The 16,748-nt window shown below is 44.6% G+C and overlaps 1 protein-coding gene across 1 annotated transcript in view; it reads left to right on the top strand.

Moving 5' to 3' along the window:
- Window positions 1–16,748, top strand: part of LY75 (lymphocyte antigen 75) — a 397,255-nt gene that overhangs the window by 303,082 nt on the left and 77,425 nt on the right. Inside the window, exons 23-26 of the mRNA XM_029605582.1 lie at window positions 6,416–6,576; window positions 10,666–10,795; window positions 13,511–13,728; window positions 14,211–14,382. Coding sequence (XP_029461442.1) covers window positions 6,416–6,576; window positions 10,666–10,795; window positions 13,511–13,728; window positions 14,211–14,382 — 681 coding nt within the window. The remainder of the gene's footprint in view (window positions 1–6,415; window positions 6,577–10,665; window positions 10,796–13,510; window positions 13,729–14,210; window positions 14,383–16,748) is intronic.

Below are 16,748 nucleotides of genomic sequence, written 5' to 3'. Positions count from 1 at the left end.
AGAGAGAGAAATTATATACATCATGCTTTCCCTATACGTACCCGGATCAGTCCAGACTGTAGATTATGCCTCCCTTCCAGCAGATGGAGACAGAGAAAAACTTGAAGGCCACCTTCACTTAACCTGGTGTGCCTCCTGCATCCCTTCAGTATTTCTGTCTCCAGCAGATGGAGGTGGTCCAAATCCTGCAGCCTTGCCCTAATTCTTCGGTTTAGATGGTTTCCCTTTAAGAAAAAAATCCTGCGGGTTCATCCCCCTTGTTGGCGTAGGAGCTGGGGTTGGTTACCCCACGAGGCTCCTGGCAGGCAAGGCGCCGGGGGAGAGATTACCTGTAGTCCGGTCCCTCTCTTCCTCCGTGGCACTCAACCGATAAACAAAAAAAAAACAAAAAACGAGCAGCCTGTTAGGGTTTATTTCTTGGCGGCTTCAGTCCTTGACAGCTCCGGAGCAGTTTCGCCGCATTTTTGTCAATTTCGGGCTCCCTGCCATTCCCTCTTGCACATTTTCTCTGTTTTTTCTTCTCCCACCATGCTGTGGCTATCTTGTGGTGTTGCCCTCGGGGAGTCCTCATCGAGGCTCTTCCGTTCATGGCATTTGCTCTCGCTGCCTTCCTGGAGGGGAAGGCAGCTCTTTTTTAACCTCAGCAAGCTCAGCAAAGCCCCGAGGTGCAGTCAAAAGATCAGCACCTCGGGAGCCTTGGGCTGATCCGTTCCCTCTCAGCGTGGGAATGGCAGCCATTTTAAATACTTTTGCTGAAGCTCAGGCAAGAGCTATTGGGGCAGGGGAGATTCCTTCAGCCTTATCACCTGTCCCTGCCAGTCCTGATGATCCATCAGATCCGGACCAGGACGTTTTTGAGGGGGACCCCAATTCCCTGGGAGGGGATGGGGCCAGTTCTAATCCTTTTTCATTGGATTTTGTTCTCCTTATGCATAAAGCTTTTTTAGCTTCACAGTCTCAGCAAAGTGGTGCTTTTCCTTTGAGACATCCGCAGGAACCGCCCCACAAAGTTGCCAAGCGTCTAGATGTACCAGCATCTCTGCGGGTCGCAAAGTTGCGGGGGTCCATGTCTTCAGGCAGTTCGGCCTTTCCAGAGGACAGTGGTGCCGCAGAGGCAACGGCTTCTACTTTCCCTCCTGCCGGCATGGGATCTGAGGAGGATCAGGGAAAGCAGGCTCCTCTGGATGGAGATGACCCAAAAGGTGTCCAGACTGTTTCATAGAGAGGAGTTGGAGCCTCTCATTCCCTCTGTCCTCTCAGAACTCAGAGTGGAGCTTCCTCCTCATACTCTGCCACAGGATTCTGTGGACCAGGTCCTGGCTGGGTTGCGGGCTCCGACCAGAGCTTTTCCTTTCCATCCCATGCTCCAGCAGCTGATGACCCGGGAGTGGGACGTTCCAGATGCCGGCTTATGGGTTGGTCGGACTATGGATAAGCTTTATCCTTTGCTCGAGGAGTCTCTGGAGCTCCTGAAGTCCCCCAAGGTAGACGCTTCAGTATCAGCTGTTACGAAGCAGACCGCAATTTTGGTCGCAGGAGCGGCGGCTCTCAAGAATCTTCAGGATCAGAAGCTTGAAGTTCTTGAAGTTTTTTGGCCCTAGGTATCCGAGCGGCAGTGTGTAGTAGTTACATGCTACGGGCAAGCCTGCACTGGGTCCAACAATTGCTAACATCCAGAGATCTCTCTCCTGGCGAGTCAGAACAAGCGGAACGCTTGGAAGCTGCAGTGGCATATGGCGCTGATGCACTGTATGACCTCCTCCGCACTTCCTCTCGCACCATGTCATCCGAGGTATCGGCAAGGCGTCTCCTTTGGTTGCATAACTGGTCAGCGGATGTGTCATCCAAAGCTCAGCTTAAGTGCTCTACCGTTTAAAAGAAGGTATCTCTTCGGTGATGACTTGGAGCAGTTGATAAAGTCCCTGGGTGAAAACAAGGTTTACAAGTTGCCTGAGGATAGACCGAAGCCTTCCAGAGATTTTTCTTCATCCCACTCACGCATTCGGGGGCAGCGTAGGTTTCGTCAGAGCAGGCAGCAGCTGGCAGGACAGCGACAACCTATGGCCAGGCCTCAATCCTGGAATACTTCCTTTCGAGGCCGCAGAACCTCTCGGGAGGGAGGACCTGCCACTTCCCTCACCTCCAAGACTCCTCAGTGAGATAAGGCCGGCCCATCCCTTGATCCCTCGGGTTGGGTTACTATTATCCCAGTTCCATAAGGCATGGGCCAGGATTACTTCCGATCAGTGGGTGCTAAGCATCATAGAACATGGCTACGCTTTAGAATTTGCTTGGCCTCTTCAAGATTTTTTTATATCATCTCCCTGCGGGGCGCAGGCCAAGGGCCAGATCATTCGAAAGACCCTCGACCGCCTACTGTTTCTCAGGGCAGTGAAGCCAGTCCCTCCAGAGCACTGGAGGATGGGGAGATACTCCATCTACTTTGTAGTCCCAAAGAAAGAGGGATCCTTCCGGCCTATTTTGGATCTCAAAAAAGTAAACAATGCTCTCAAGGTACCACATTTCCGCATGGAAACTCTACGCTTGGTTATGGTGGTGGTCTGCAAAGTCGAGTTCTTAGCATCTCTGGACCGAATGGAGGCATACTTGCACATACCTATTCGCGAGGATCATCAGAAATTTCTTCTCTTCATGATCCTGGGGATGCATTTCCAGTTCTGTGCTCTGCCGTTCGGTCTAGCTACTACCCCCCGCATGTTCACCAAAGTCATGGTGGTAGTAGCAGCGGCCCTGTGGAGACAAGGCCTTCTGATTCATCCCTACCTGGACGACTGCCTCATCAGAGCGAAGTCGAAGGATCTCTGTGTAGAAGCTATCAGCAAGGTAGTCAGTTTCCTGGAATCGCTCGGCAATGGACTTCCTGGGGTCCCATTTCAATACCAGTGTCGAAAGTATTTCTCCCCCTGGACCGAATGACAAATTGATGGAGCAAGTTCGGCGCTTGTTGTCGCTCCCACTGCCCAAAGCCTGTGGCTGCCTTCAGGTCCTCGGCTCCATGGCATCTACTCTGGAGGTGGTTCCCTGGGCTTTTGCTCATATGAAACCATTACAGTGAGCGTTGCTTTCCCGTTGAGATCCCAAGTCGAATGAGTTCCAGTTCCCTCTACCGCTAACTGATCACACCAGGTCCAGTCTTGGGTGGTGGCTTTGCCCGCATAATTTGTCTCGCGGGGTAGACCTCGAAGTCCCGAATTGGATAGTGGTGACCATGGATGCCAGTCTCTCCGGTTGGGGAGCTGTCAGTCAGTCCCACTCAGTCAAGGGCCGCTGGTTCCCAGAGGAGTCCAGCTGGTCAGTCAATCGTCTGGAAACCAGAGCAGTGTGACTGGCATTGCAGCACTTTCTCCCGTGCCTATGTAATCAGGCGGTCCGGATTCTGTCTGACAATGCGACGACGGTAGCCTACATCAACCATCAAGGAGGCACCAGGAGTCAAGCCATAGCCAACGAGGTGGAACAACTCATGGCTTGGGGGGAGAAACATCTTGCGCTGCTAGCGGCATCTCACATTACCGGAAAAGACAACATACAGGTGGATTTCCTGAGTTGGAAGCGCATAGATCCAGAAGAGTGGGAACTTTCGGACCAAGCAATGCGCCTTATTTCTAGCCGGTGAGAGACACCCCACATGGACTTGATGGAGATGCAGGACAATGCCAAAGCCCCTCACTTCTTCAGTCGCATAAGGGATCATGGCGCAGAGGGAGTCGATGAGCTGGTGCTTCCCTGGCCAACCTTGGTGCTCCTCTACGTATTTCCGCCTTGGCCGCTAGTGGGCAAAGTTCTGCGCAGGATAGAAGTTCATCCAGGAAGCATGATTCTAGTGGCTCCAGAATGGCCCCGATGTCCGTGTTTCGCAGATGTGGTCAATCTGACGGTGGACTGGCCTCTACAGTTCAGACATCTTCCGCATCTCCTTCGTCAAGGCCCTATATTTTTCGACTATGCAGATAGCTTTTGTCTAGTGGCCTGGCTTTTCAAAGGAGAAGATTACAGAATAAAGGGTATTCGTAGGATGTAATTACTACGCTGCTGCAAGCCAGGAAAACATTTACATTTCTCTCATTTGTCAGGGTGTGGAGCGTTTTCAAGTCATGGTGTCGCGAATGAAGAATTCTTCCCAGGCAAGCTTCTATTGCTCATATTTTGGCCTTTTTGCAGAATGGCTTATCCAAGAGCTTGTCTTTTAATTCCCTCCGGGTACAAGTAGCGGCCCTAGGGTCTCTTGTTGGCAGCTCAGTAGCATCACATCCAGATGTACTGTGTTTCCTCAGAGGAGTAAGACATTTGATTCCTTCCGTCCATCCAGTATGTCCATCTTGGAGTCTTAATTTGGTACTTCGTGTCTTGTGTGATCCGCCGTTTGAACCCCTTAAAAAGGCAACGTTAAAGGACCTCATGTTGAAAACGGTGTTTTTAGTGGCTATCTGTTCAGCTCGCAGAATCTCGGAACTGCAGGCCCTTTCTTGTAGGGAGCCTTTTTTGAGAATTTCTGATTCAGGAGTCTCTCTTCGGACAATCCCTTCTTTTTTGCTAAAGGTGGTTTCAACCTTTCATTTAAGTTGGAGCTCCCGGCCTTTCCTAATTTATCAGCCAATGTCCTGCACGCGAGGGAACTTTGGCGTCTGGATGTCCAGTGGTCTCTCTTATACTATTTGGAAGTCACAAATCCTTTTAGAATTTCAGATCATTTATTTGTCCTATGGGGCGGTCCCAAGCATCTAAGCCAACGATTGCAAGATGGTTGAAAGAGGCTATTTCGTCTGCTTACATTGTAAAGGGCGACCCGTTCCACAGGGATTGAAAGCCTATTCCATTCGCTCACAGGCAGCTTCTTGGGCTGAATGCCAGTTGGTTTCGCCAAAAGAAATCTGTAGAGCGGCTACTTGGAAGACGCTCCATACATTCGTTCGTCACTACCTCTTGGACATTCAGGCTCCAGATGTTTGCAATTTTGGCACCACCCGGTTTAGGGAAGCTTTGGTACATCCCACGGTCTGGACTGATCCGGGTACGTACAGGGAAAAGAAAATTGGTTCTTACCTGCTAATTTTCGTTCCTGTAGTACCACGGATCAGTCCAGACACCCACCCTGGGATTGGGAGTGGATATTTCAAGAGTCTGCGCTCATATTCCATTTTTATTGCAGCACACTAAGAGAGAACACTACAGGTTGCTTTCACGGTTATACTTCTATTGTTACAGTTCTATTATTGCTTGATTTGTTGTTATTACGGTTAACTGTTATTCTGCTTGGATAATCTATATACTGAAGGGATGCAGGAGGCACACCAGGTTAAGTGAGGGTGCCCTTCAAGTTTTTCTCTGTCTCCATCTGCCGGAACGGAGGCATAACCCTCAGTCTGGACTGATCCGTGGTACTACAGATACAAAAATTAGCAGGTAAGAAACAATTTTCTTATATTAATGCCAACCGACTAACTGTAATTAGTCAGGAAAAGTTGTCAGGGTCCACTACTACTTTGATCCAATTATACTAGATAGTGTTCCTCGAGAGCTATAGGTTGTGGCCATGCTAGTAAAGATGGACTAAAGTGGAAAAAAGTCTGATGGTTGCAAACGCGGAAAAGCTTTTGTCTTGGAAACTATCTCATAGTCCTATATTTTAAAGTGGGTTGCCTGCGAACAAATGTAGGAATAATTGAAAATCCTCTCCAAATGAGGTGGAAATAACTTTAAAGATTGAGTTTCCTATAGTGACCTCCTTATTGAAAGAAAGTGCAGTAAGAATGAAAGCTGTTAATCTTTAGCAGTAGCTAATCACATAATTATAAAACAATGTTTTTTGAATAGGTTTTTTGTTTTTTTTGATGGACGATAGTAAGAAACTAACTCTGGGTTTGCATGGGTGATACTGTGCTCTACAATGTGATGATCTTGTAACTAGTAAGTGATATACCGTAATTAACTGTTTTCACACTGACCTTGCGACTCAGGCTCCAGTGCTGCATTCTGCAGTATTGGGAATCTAAGTTCAGATACCTTGGCTATTGTGGCTGGTTCTTGCCTAGGCAGAAAACAGAGACTTTCAGAGGGGAGAGAAAGAAGGAAGACTGTTTTAGCTACCATAGTGACTGCTGTTGGCCACAGAATTGGTCTGTGGGCGCACCTTAAAGGAGGTACTCATCCAACCCTTGGGCTGGCAAGGGTCTTTAGAGACACCTGGGCAATTCTGGCTGGGAAGGGAAGTTTGAAAATGGAAAGATAAAAAAAAACGGGAAAAAACTGAAATCTTTCTATCAATGTTTTTAATGAGAAAGCAAGTAAGGAAGGCTAACTTTGATGATTATCTTTATTCATGTCACCAATATGTTGTTGTCTAGTTAATGTGATGTCATCTATATGTAATCAATATGTTTATTGTATTTGCCAGACTTTATAACATCCTTGCTTCTTGCGATGCCCATTAAAATGTGGCTTGGTCTGCAGTTTTCACTGATGACAAGAGAGCATAAATGGATAGATAATAGTGAATTGTCGTACAGAAATTTGAACCCATTATTGCATGGAAGGCTAAGGAAGATTCCACATGATGTGAGTTTACTATGTTATTCTAATAGTGATGTTTTTACATAAATTATTAAATGACTTGTTTAGTCTCACTGTAGCCTGATTATAGCCAAAGAATTTAGAAGAGGGTATTGTAGTTTTGTAATTGACATGAATGGAAGCTGCAGAACTAGGGGTCACAATATGAAGCTCCAAGGGGGGTAGATTCAGGAACAGCATCGAAAGGTATTTTTTCACAGAGAGGGTGGTGGATGCCTGGAATGCCCTCTCGAAGGAGTTGGTGATGTCGAAGACAGTGACAGACTTCAAAACATGGGATAAACAGAGAGGATCCCTAGTGGCAAGAGAATGGTATTGAAGACATTGGGCAATTTTCACTGAGTGATAGTTAAAGTCCAAGGCTGCATTGTGCTTCCTGAATGGCATAAGAAAATTTGCATAGAGCAGCATTTGCAACCCTAAAGAGCATTCAGGGGGATTGGGTTCTCTGTAGGAATTTGATCTACTTTGGTAAATGAACATAAAATTGATCCTGGGCAAACTAGATGGGTCTTTTTGGTCTGTATATGCCATCATTTTCTATGTTACTATTTTATTTATTTATTTATTTATTTATTTATTTATTTAAAATCTTTTATATACCATTGTTAAGTTATTTACCATCATAACGGTTTACAGGAAGGCACATATCATAACATAAAATATTAAACGTTTAATAAAAGTGCCAAAAATGAATCGGTAACAAAGTGTATTAAAATATACTATGAGCGAATCTTTTCTTGGCAGATGGCACATATTCTGAAGGAATCCACAAACACAATAGGGGAGCAAGGAACTGCACTCCAAATATTCAATCCAATCAACCAGGGGAATGCAGAAATATTAAATCAGTCCCACAGTTCAAATTCCATGAAGTCAACTCTTTATTATATCATAGCAGCATTCTCCTTAAAGTGACACAGATTTCAGCAAGAGGGGTCCCCAGACACGGACCCGTGTTTCGCCAAACGCGGCTGCGTCGGGAGGGACACTTAGTTTTATGCAGTATTCATATGCTATAAAACAAAACAAAAACATTTTTGATCAAGTGAAAACAGGGACTGGTACAAAAATGGATCAAACATGTGTCTAACGTAAATTTAAAGATAACATATATTTACAAAACTTAATCCTTAAATGTATTATTTAAATATATTGTTAAAACAAGAAGAAGCGCAAGCTTTTTTTTTTTCACCTTCCCTTTCTTATTTTTTTTGCCAATTCCTTTTATATTGTCTTTTTTTCTGTTTCTTTTCTCTCCATCTTCTTCCCTCAAACACACATTCTCATTCTCACATGCATTTCTCTCTCTCTTACACACACACACACAGGCTGTCACTGTCACATGCTCTCTCTCATACAATCATTCATACACACAGTCTCTCACTGGCACATGCTGTCTGACTCTCACACACACAGGCTCTCTCTCACTCCCACATGCTGTCTTGCTCAAGCACATGCTGTCTCTGCAAACATTCAGGTCCTCACTCTCACACACAATCTCTCAACTCATCTTATACACGCACACACACACACCCTCTACAGACCCTCAGCCTCTCTCTCACCTCTGGGCCTCCTCTTCACGGGTCGCCGCAGGATGGGCTCTGCAGCGGCCCTAATCTCGGGCCGTGGCGGCCCTGCTACCGGGCCTCTTCCTCTTCTCGGGCCGCTGCGACTTGGGATTCACGGCGGCCCGTAAGCGCAAGCACTGCTTCTCTTCTGCACGCGCTGATGCTTCTCCTCCTTCCTGCCCACGCGGCTCCAGCAATGTTTACTTCCGGGGCCGCACAGGCAGGAAGGAGGAGGAGCATCAGCGTGTTTAAATGCGATCTTTTTCTTCGGGCCGTGGTGACATGAGCCTCACCACGGCCCTACCTATCTGCCTGTCACTGCGCCGCATGAGCCTCCCTGCACCCGGGGGCATTGGGGAGGGGTCCGGAGGGTGGGGGGGATACTAAAAAACTAATTTTAAAGGGTCAGCGCAGCCGATAAAAAAAAAAAAAAAAAGGCTCGGCACAGCCGATAAAAAAAAAATAATTTCCCGATAGTCCACGAAACGCTGCGCGTGTCAGCAAAAACGTCTCGGCGTGTCACCTCTGACACACATGTCATAGGTTAGCCATCACTGCTCTAGACATTTCATTGACAGATTGAAAGTCAGCTTTGTCAAGATGCTTCTGGCATAGGTGATTAGTTCCATTACATAGGACCATATGAGGGAATCAAGATGGCTTTTAGAATAAAACTGTAGTATGCAGCTGTGGGCAAAAATTGAGGAAAATTAGTTGCATATTGTCTCAAGTTTTTCCCTAAAATAGGATGGCATGTTCTACTTTCATATACTTTGGTATTCTGTAAAGGTTACAGTAAATCTTGTGATAATCCCTTTGTGCAATGTACATCAAAGAATGAGTCAAACCACACTCTAAGGAAGAGTTTTTTATGTAGTTACTCTCTAAATTTAGACTTTTCAGTTCAGCAGCATAGAAAATGATGGCAGGCAGTGACCACAAAGCACAGCTGGTCTGCTGTGGGGACTCAGTAAATTATGAAAACTGCTACAGCGCCTTTCACTTTTAGGTCATCGGTTCAAATCCTGCTCAGACTAGTAGGGACTTAAAAAAAAAAAGTGGCATATATGAAATGAGTTGTTGGTCTTGGTCCAGTTTCAGAGGTCCTGCAGAAATATTTACATCCCTTTCTGATTTCTGCAGATCTGTGTAATCTGCTGCATACCTTATTGGTTTGTGACAAGGACATCAGAAGAGTGAGAGCAATCTTATCTGCCAATTTCTGATGCAGTATCTAATGTCCCTTTGCTTATCCCTATACTATCTTAAACTCTTATTGTTTTGGCCTTCATCACCATTCTTTGAGAGCATGATTCCAGATATAGTCTATCTTCATAAACATGGAGATAAGGAAGAAGCTGGTAATTAGGGGCCAGTTGATCTGACCTTTGTGGTGGATAAGCTAATGGACTCACTACTAATGAAAAGAACAGTAAAATATAATCTTGAATCTGGCAGTTTATACTTTTCCAAGGTTGTATGTGCCAGATCCAGTATCTCTCCTTCCCTTGTGGGTTCTGTTGCTAGAGGTATGCTCTTTGTCAAGAGTCTAGGAGAGGGATAGGCAACTTTAGTCCTGGAGTGCCACAAACAGGTCTGGTTTTTAGGATATCTACAATGAATATGCATGAAGAGATTTGCATATAATGGAGGCAATGCATGCAAATCTACCTCATGCTCGTTCATTGTGCATATCCTGAAAACCAGACCTGTTTGTGGCAATCCAGGACTGGAGTTGTCTAGGATCTCCCTACAACTGATTTTAGAGCAGAGATGCTTCAGTTGATATCTAGTAGATTATAATTTCCCTTCAGCAACACCTCCCTCTTCAATTACAGTCCTATGTCTGTGTGACTAAATCTGTCTTCAGCTCCACTGCCAATGCTAAAGATCTGGAGATGGTGTGAATGTTTGAGGCTAATGCACTAAGCTGTGTTAAATGGGATAATGCACACTATTTGCCTTTTTGCCTTCTAAAGTTTCTTCTTTTTTTTTTTTTGCAAATAGTGATTTAAACATACAAACTTTTTCTTTTGCAAGTTTGCATGTATATTCATTGCTGAGTGACTAATATTCAAAACTAGAGCAAAAGAGCTCATTAACTATGAATGCAGAGTTAGCTTGTACACAAAAAACATTTTGCAAATGCTATATCATAAAATTGCACCTTAGGGAGGAGTAGTTAAGCATATTTCAATAATGTTCATAGTTTTAAAACTACACATGCTATTTAGCTACTGGGTTTATTTGCACATAGTGCTCAATAGAGAAATAACATGTAAACTTTCATGAAGTTCAGTGCAGCTTAGTACATTGGCCTCTTAGGTTCTTATATTAGCCATTAAGTTCCTTACCCAAAGTGAATTATATTACAAAAAACTATACTGTATTCATGTGCATGCCTGAAATTTGACAACATTGCTTATTTTTCAATAAGACATTACCTGAGCTATTCCTCAACATTAAAAATAGTTTTCTAAAATGTGTGTGCTTTGTTTTTCAGCCATTTGATGAAGAAAATAACAAACAATGTATGGTGATTCTCAATGATCCCAGATCTCCCTTCATTGGAACATGGGATTTCACTTCTTGTACTCAGCAACAGTATGTTGGCATATGCCAGAAATTTCAAGGTGCAGTATGCATAAATTCCATTTTCCTGGAATATGTCATCTAAAATGACATATTGCTTGCCAACGATAACATTTTCAGTTCCGATGAGTTAATAGAGGAAGTTGGGAGGTCACATACGTATTTACCAGTTAAGTAATATGATCTCATTGCTTAACAAATTTGTCTCTGAGAATTTGATTTTATAGTCTGAGATACAATGCAATATCAGGCCGACACAATATCAGGAGCTCAGGTCAGCTTAACACGCAGTTCCACATGTGTTTTGGGTGTGCTAGACTTATGCCCAATGCAATACAGGGAGTAGCGCATCCAAAACACGCTTTCAATCAAGTGCATAGCTAATAGCGCTCAACACATGCAAATTCCTTGTAGATGAGGCTATTAGCTATTACCCTGCAATGCTAAATTTGCCCCACATCCAAGGCACCCATTTTAATGCAGCAAATTTAACATCTGCCCAGGAGTAGGCCTTAAAGCATGCCGCACTCAAGGGCTCACGAAAATAAAATCCTGCTTTCTGTGATTCCTCCTATTTCTTTCATTGTGATACTAAATAGGAGGAACCACAAAAAGAATCATGCTGCGCTCAAGGGCTCAATAAAAATAAATAAGTGGAGTGAATATATTAATATTAAGTGCCCGACACTTAATTTATTCACTCCTATCGGGCCAGAACTTGAGGATGCTGCTTTCTGTAGTTCCTCCTATTAGTATTGTTGCGTAGGAGGAACCACAGAAAGCAGCATCCTCAAGTTCTGGCCCGAATGGAGTGAATAAATTAAGTGTCGGGCACTTAATATTAATATATTCACTCCACTTACTGCTGATTGGTCCATTCACTATCACGTCAGTGAAAGGACCAATCCTCTTTTAGAAGGCTGTCCTGAGGGGATTGATCCTTTCACTGACAAATGTCAATGAAAGGATCAGTTGTGAACAGCCCTCCTGGGGTAGAGCGAGAACTCTGGCCAGGCTGTTGTGGATGCAGAGCCATTGTCCTGGGTGCCCAATGCAGAGAGCTAGAGATGCACAAATTATCCATTGCACGTCTCTTTTGTCCCAGGAGAGATGGATGTGTACACATTCCAAAAACATGCACCCAGTTTGGACGCATATTTTTTACGCGATCATATTGCATTGGCATATTGCATCCTGTCCCTTGACCCCTTCTGATCCAGTAACACAGGGGTGGCCAACTCCACTCTTCGAGGGCCACAAACAGGCCATGTTTTCAGGACAGCCACAATGAATATGTATGAGATAGATTTGCATGCACTGCCTCCATTGTATGCAAGCTATCTCATGTATATTCGTTGTGGATATCCTGAAAACCAGGCCTGTTGGTGGTTCTCAAGCAACGGATTTGTCCACCCCTGCAGTAACATTTCAGCATGGCTAAAAACATCTTGTTGGTATTCTGCTTTTTCTAGTGAGAGCATCTATTGCCTTCTTTGAAGAAGACATTGAAATTTATTTTTCTTTGATAACTTTGCTCAGCTCCCAGGTTTTGGTGGAAAATGCTAAGGATCATTTATGCAGTAAGAGACATAGTACAAACTATAGTGAATATAGTATAATACTGAAAATCTTTGTCCAAAATAGCTTCTTAGCAGGGCAATACCACTATTCCAGCTTAGAATGGTGGTTTTCAAACCTGTCCTGGGGGACTGCACAGGCCAGTTGAGTTTTTGGATGTCTAAAATGAATATGCATGACACATACATGCATTGACACCATTGTATGCAAATTTATCTCTTTCATGTATATTCATTGCAAATATCATGGAAAGCTAACTGGCTGGTGGTCCCTCCAGGACAAATTTGGGAACCACTGGCTTAGAACAAAGGAGCATCTTATTTTATACCAGAGGTGGCCAATTCTGGTTCTCAAGAGCCACAAACAGGTTTGATTTTTCAGGATATCCACATACAATTGAACATGCACCGCCTCAGTTGTATGCAAGCATATTTCGTGCATATTCTCAGGATATCCTGAAAAACAGACCTTTCATGGCTCTTGAGGACCAGAGTTGGCCACTCTTGTTATATACCCATGTCATACATTCCTCACTGTTTTTGCATAGTCCCTACACACCACCTTCATGGGGTAGCTCATCCCAAATCAGTTCTCTTTTCATCACCTAGCCCCTCTGCTTATCCTTCAGTACCAGTAATGCTTTGTGCAAAACTGGCAAGCTAGCAACAGGGGATTACTTATTTTATTTTCTTAAAAATGGTTGTGGTCTTTTTTGCTGTTAGAATGACCAACGTTCACTTTTAGTTCATGATTTCATCAATGCATTCATTCAGAAGTGCTGGCACTTCTAAAGTGTTGAACTAAAACAGTTTCAACTGGTTGTATCCCATAATATACTGTTTTATCTTAGCAACTATCTCCATCCAGATGTTCTCAGTCGAGGTCTCATACCTTGATGTTCCAGTGCCACAATAATATCACAGACATGAAGCATATACAAAAGGAATACAGAACAATATCTCACAAAGACAATTGCTAAAAATTATCAGAAAGGGTACTGGTAAACATTCCATCTGTGGTCATATATTTTTACAATGGCAGTCTGTGCAAGACTCTGCAAAATTGCTTAGACCAGCTATTTATTTTTATTTTAATTCTGCCTTAATTCAGCATTCTCTAGAGATCTTCGTTATTTTTGCTATGCTCATGCAAAAAGCATTTTGTTTCTTGGCTGACAGACAACACGACAGAACAGGTCAGTCGTGAAACAGAAACATATCAGGAGTACCATTACAAAATAATCCAAAACAACATGACTTGGTATGATGCCCTGTTAGAGTGTAAGAAAAACAACATGCTTCTGGTTAGCATCACGGATCAATATCATCAGGCTTTCCTTTCCGTGAAGGTCAACAGTCTGCGTAATCCTGTGTGGATTGGATTATCCAGCCAAGATGTAAGTCAGCTTTGTTTTCTTTTGTTTTGTTCTAAGTGATGGAGTATAATGTTTAGAAATACTGAAGACTTCTGGAGTGTGATTTAAGCGATGGGCATAATTCTAACTACTGTTGCCCTTGTTCTCCTGGTTATGACCTGTTTTATCTGATCTTAAACCAGATATTTCTCATCCCATGCAGAAAATATATTGTGCTTATTTTCAGGGACATACCGTAACTATATAACATTTTTTTCTAAAATGGAAGAAAAATGCCAATACCATTATAATATTTTAGTAAGCTCTGAAGCCCATTTTCCTTTTCACATTTTGTACTGAAGAGTGAAACGTGTATATAAATGTCAACATTTGAAAGCTCTCAGGCAGGAGATTTTGAAGTGCGTTCAAATTTATCACATTTTAAATCTTCACTGAAATGGTTGAGTCTGTGTTGAGCCGACTGTGAGATGTATAACTGTTTTTCTGGGGGTTGTTAATACTAGGATGGAATACACTATGAGTGGTCAGATGGAAAGCGTGTCAGTTTTAGTCGCTGGTCTGAAGATGATGATAAACATTCAGCAGGAGACTGTGTGTATTTGGATACTGATGGATTCTGGAAAACGTCTGATTGTGAGACCTTGCAGCAAGCTGCTATTTGCTATTCTTCAGGAAGTAAGTTTTTACAGATCAGATTTTTCAATTTAAAACACAGCTCTGGGATTTGGGGATTTTAAATGTGCTATACAAAAGAAAGTCTACAGTGACATGTACCTTAAAACTCTAACTCTCTCCAATATCAGTAGTACTGTTGAACGTAAAAGCTCTGACATATTCATAAGTATAACTAATTGGTGGATAGCATTATGTCCTAGACAGTAGATAAAAGTAAAATCCACCTATACTTATATCCAATTAACAATCTGACAATTATCAAGCTAACACATCCATACAACCATGTAGTAAAACATATAGGGGTAGATTTTTAAAAAGTGCGCCTTCGCGTACTTTTGTTGGCGCACCAGGCGCAAACAAAAGTACGCTGGATTTTAGTAGATACGCGCGTAGCCGCGCGTATCTGCTAAAATCCAGGATTGGCGCGCGCAAGGCTGCCGATTTTGTGCAGCCGGCGCGCGCCAAGCCACGCAGCCTGCCTCCGTTCCCTCCGAGGCGGCTCCGAAATCGGAGCGGCCTCGGAGGGAACTCGCTTTCGCCCTCCCCTCACCTTCCCCTCCCTTCCTCTATCTAACCCACCCCCCCGGCCCTATCTAAACCTCCCCCCTACCTTTGTCGGGAGATTTACGCCTCCCGGAGGGAGAAGTAAATCTCCGCGCGCCAGCGGGCCGCTAGCGCGCCGAGACGTGACCTGGGGGCGATTCCGGAGGGCGCGGCCACGCCCCCGGACCGCCCCGTGCCGAAACCACGCTCCCGTGCCCGACCCCTGAAACGCCACGTCCCACCCCCAAAACGCAGCGCCAATCGGCCCCGCCCCCGACACGCCCCCCTCGAAAAACCCCGGGACTTACGCGAGTCCCGGGGCTCTGCGCGTGCAGGCAGGCCTATGGAAAATAGGCGCGCCGGCGCACAAGGCCCTGCTCGCATAAATCCGGGCGGATAATTTTCCATAGGCCTTTTGATAATTTTCCATAGGCCTTTTAAGCCCTGCTCGCGTAAATCCGCCTGGATTTACACGAGCAGGGCCTTGCGCGCCGGCGCGCCTATTTTCCATAGGCCTGCCGGCGCACGCAGAGCCCCGGGACTCGCGTAAGTCCCGGGGTTTTTCGAGGGGGGCATGTCGGGGGCGTGTCGGGGGCAGGGCCGATCGGCGCTGCGTTTTGGGGGCGGGACGCGGCGTTTCGGGGGCGGGCCCGGGGGCGTGGTTTTGGCCCGGGGCGGTCCAGGGCGTGGCCGCACCCTCCGGAACCGCCCCCAGGTTGCGTCTCGGCGCGCTAGCGGCCCGCTGGCGCACGGGGATTTACTTCTCCATCCGGGAGGCGTAAATCCCCCGACAAAGGTAGGGGGGGTTTAGATAGGGCCGGGGGGGTGGGTTAGATAGAGGAAGGGAGGGGAAGGTGAGGGGAGGGCGAAATCGAGTTCCCTCCGAGGCCGCTCCGATTTCGGAGCGGCCTCGGAGGGAATGGAGGCAGGTTGCACGGCTTGGCGCGCGCCGGCTGCACAAAATCGGTAGCCTTGCGCGCGTCGATCCTGGATTTTAGCAGATACGCGCGGCTACACGCGTATCTACTAAAATCCAGCGTACTTTTGTTGGCGCCTGATGCGCCAACAAAAGTACGCGAAGGCGCACTTTTTTAAAATCTAGCCCAAAGTGTTTATGAAATATATATATATATATATATATATAAATGTGGTTATAGTCATCTTTACATAAGTATAATTCATTAAAATAAGTACAAAAGTGTGTAAGTAATCCTGATTTAAACAAAAAAAAAACAAAACATAAACTGGTGCTGAAGAAATTTGTATATGGATTGAATATAGCATTTTGAGGGCAATTTTATTAACTGCAGGTAGTTGCAAAGATCCATGGGTATTTTAACCTGTGGACTTTACAGTAGTTTTCAAAGGAAAAATACAAGTGTACTTGCCCTTTGAAAATAGCCTAGGACAAAAGTATGGATACTTTTTCCCTAAATAATAACGCAGGTAATTTTGAAAATACAAAGCTACGCATGTTGTTGCCTTCCACTACTTAACCTTAGCCTATGAGTCTGACTAATTTTTCCCAGGGGTAAAATTACATGGTTTTGATCCCTACAAATAACTTGTCTTTTTGGACAAGCAGGACAGCGATCAGCTATACAAGTGGGTGATGTCATCTGACAGCGCTGAGATGAAAAAGCTTTTTTGGAGCATTGCTAAATTGGCTCCTTGTCCACTTCCATATACAGTTAAAGCTTCTCTTACTATCCTACAAGTATTCACCCTGCACCTTTTCTTTCCCTACACTCTTCCCTTTGAATTTATTTATTGATTTATATATATTTTTAAACATTTTTATAAAGTCTAAACCAAATAAAATG

This window comes from Rhinatrema bivittatum, chromosome 6 (genome assembly GCF_901001135.1).
Source record: "Rhinatrema bivittatum chromosome 6, aRhiBiv1.1, whole genome shotgun sequence".
In the NCBI taxonomy this organism is placed as follows: domain Eukaryota; kingdom Metazoa; phylum Chordata; class Amphibia; order Gymnophiona; family Rhinatrematidae; genus Rhinatrema; species Rhinatrema bivittatum.
Note: the sequence above shows the minus strand (reverse complement) of the source record. Positions and strands in the feature narration are given on the sequence as shown.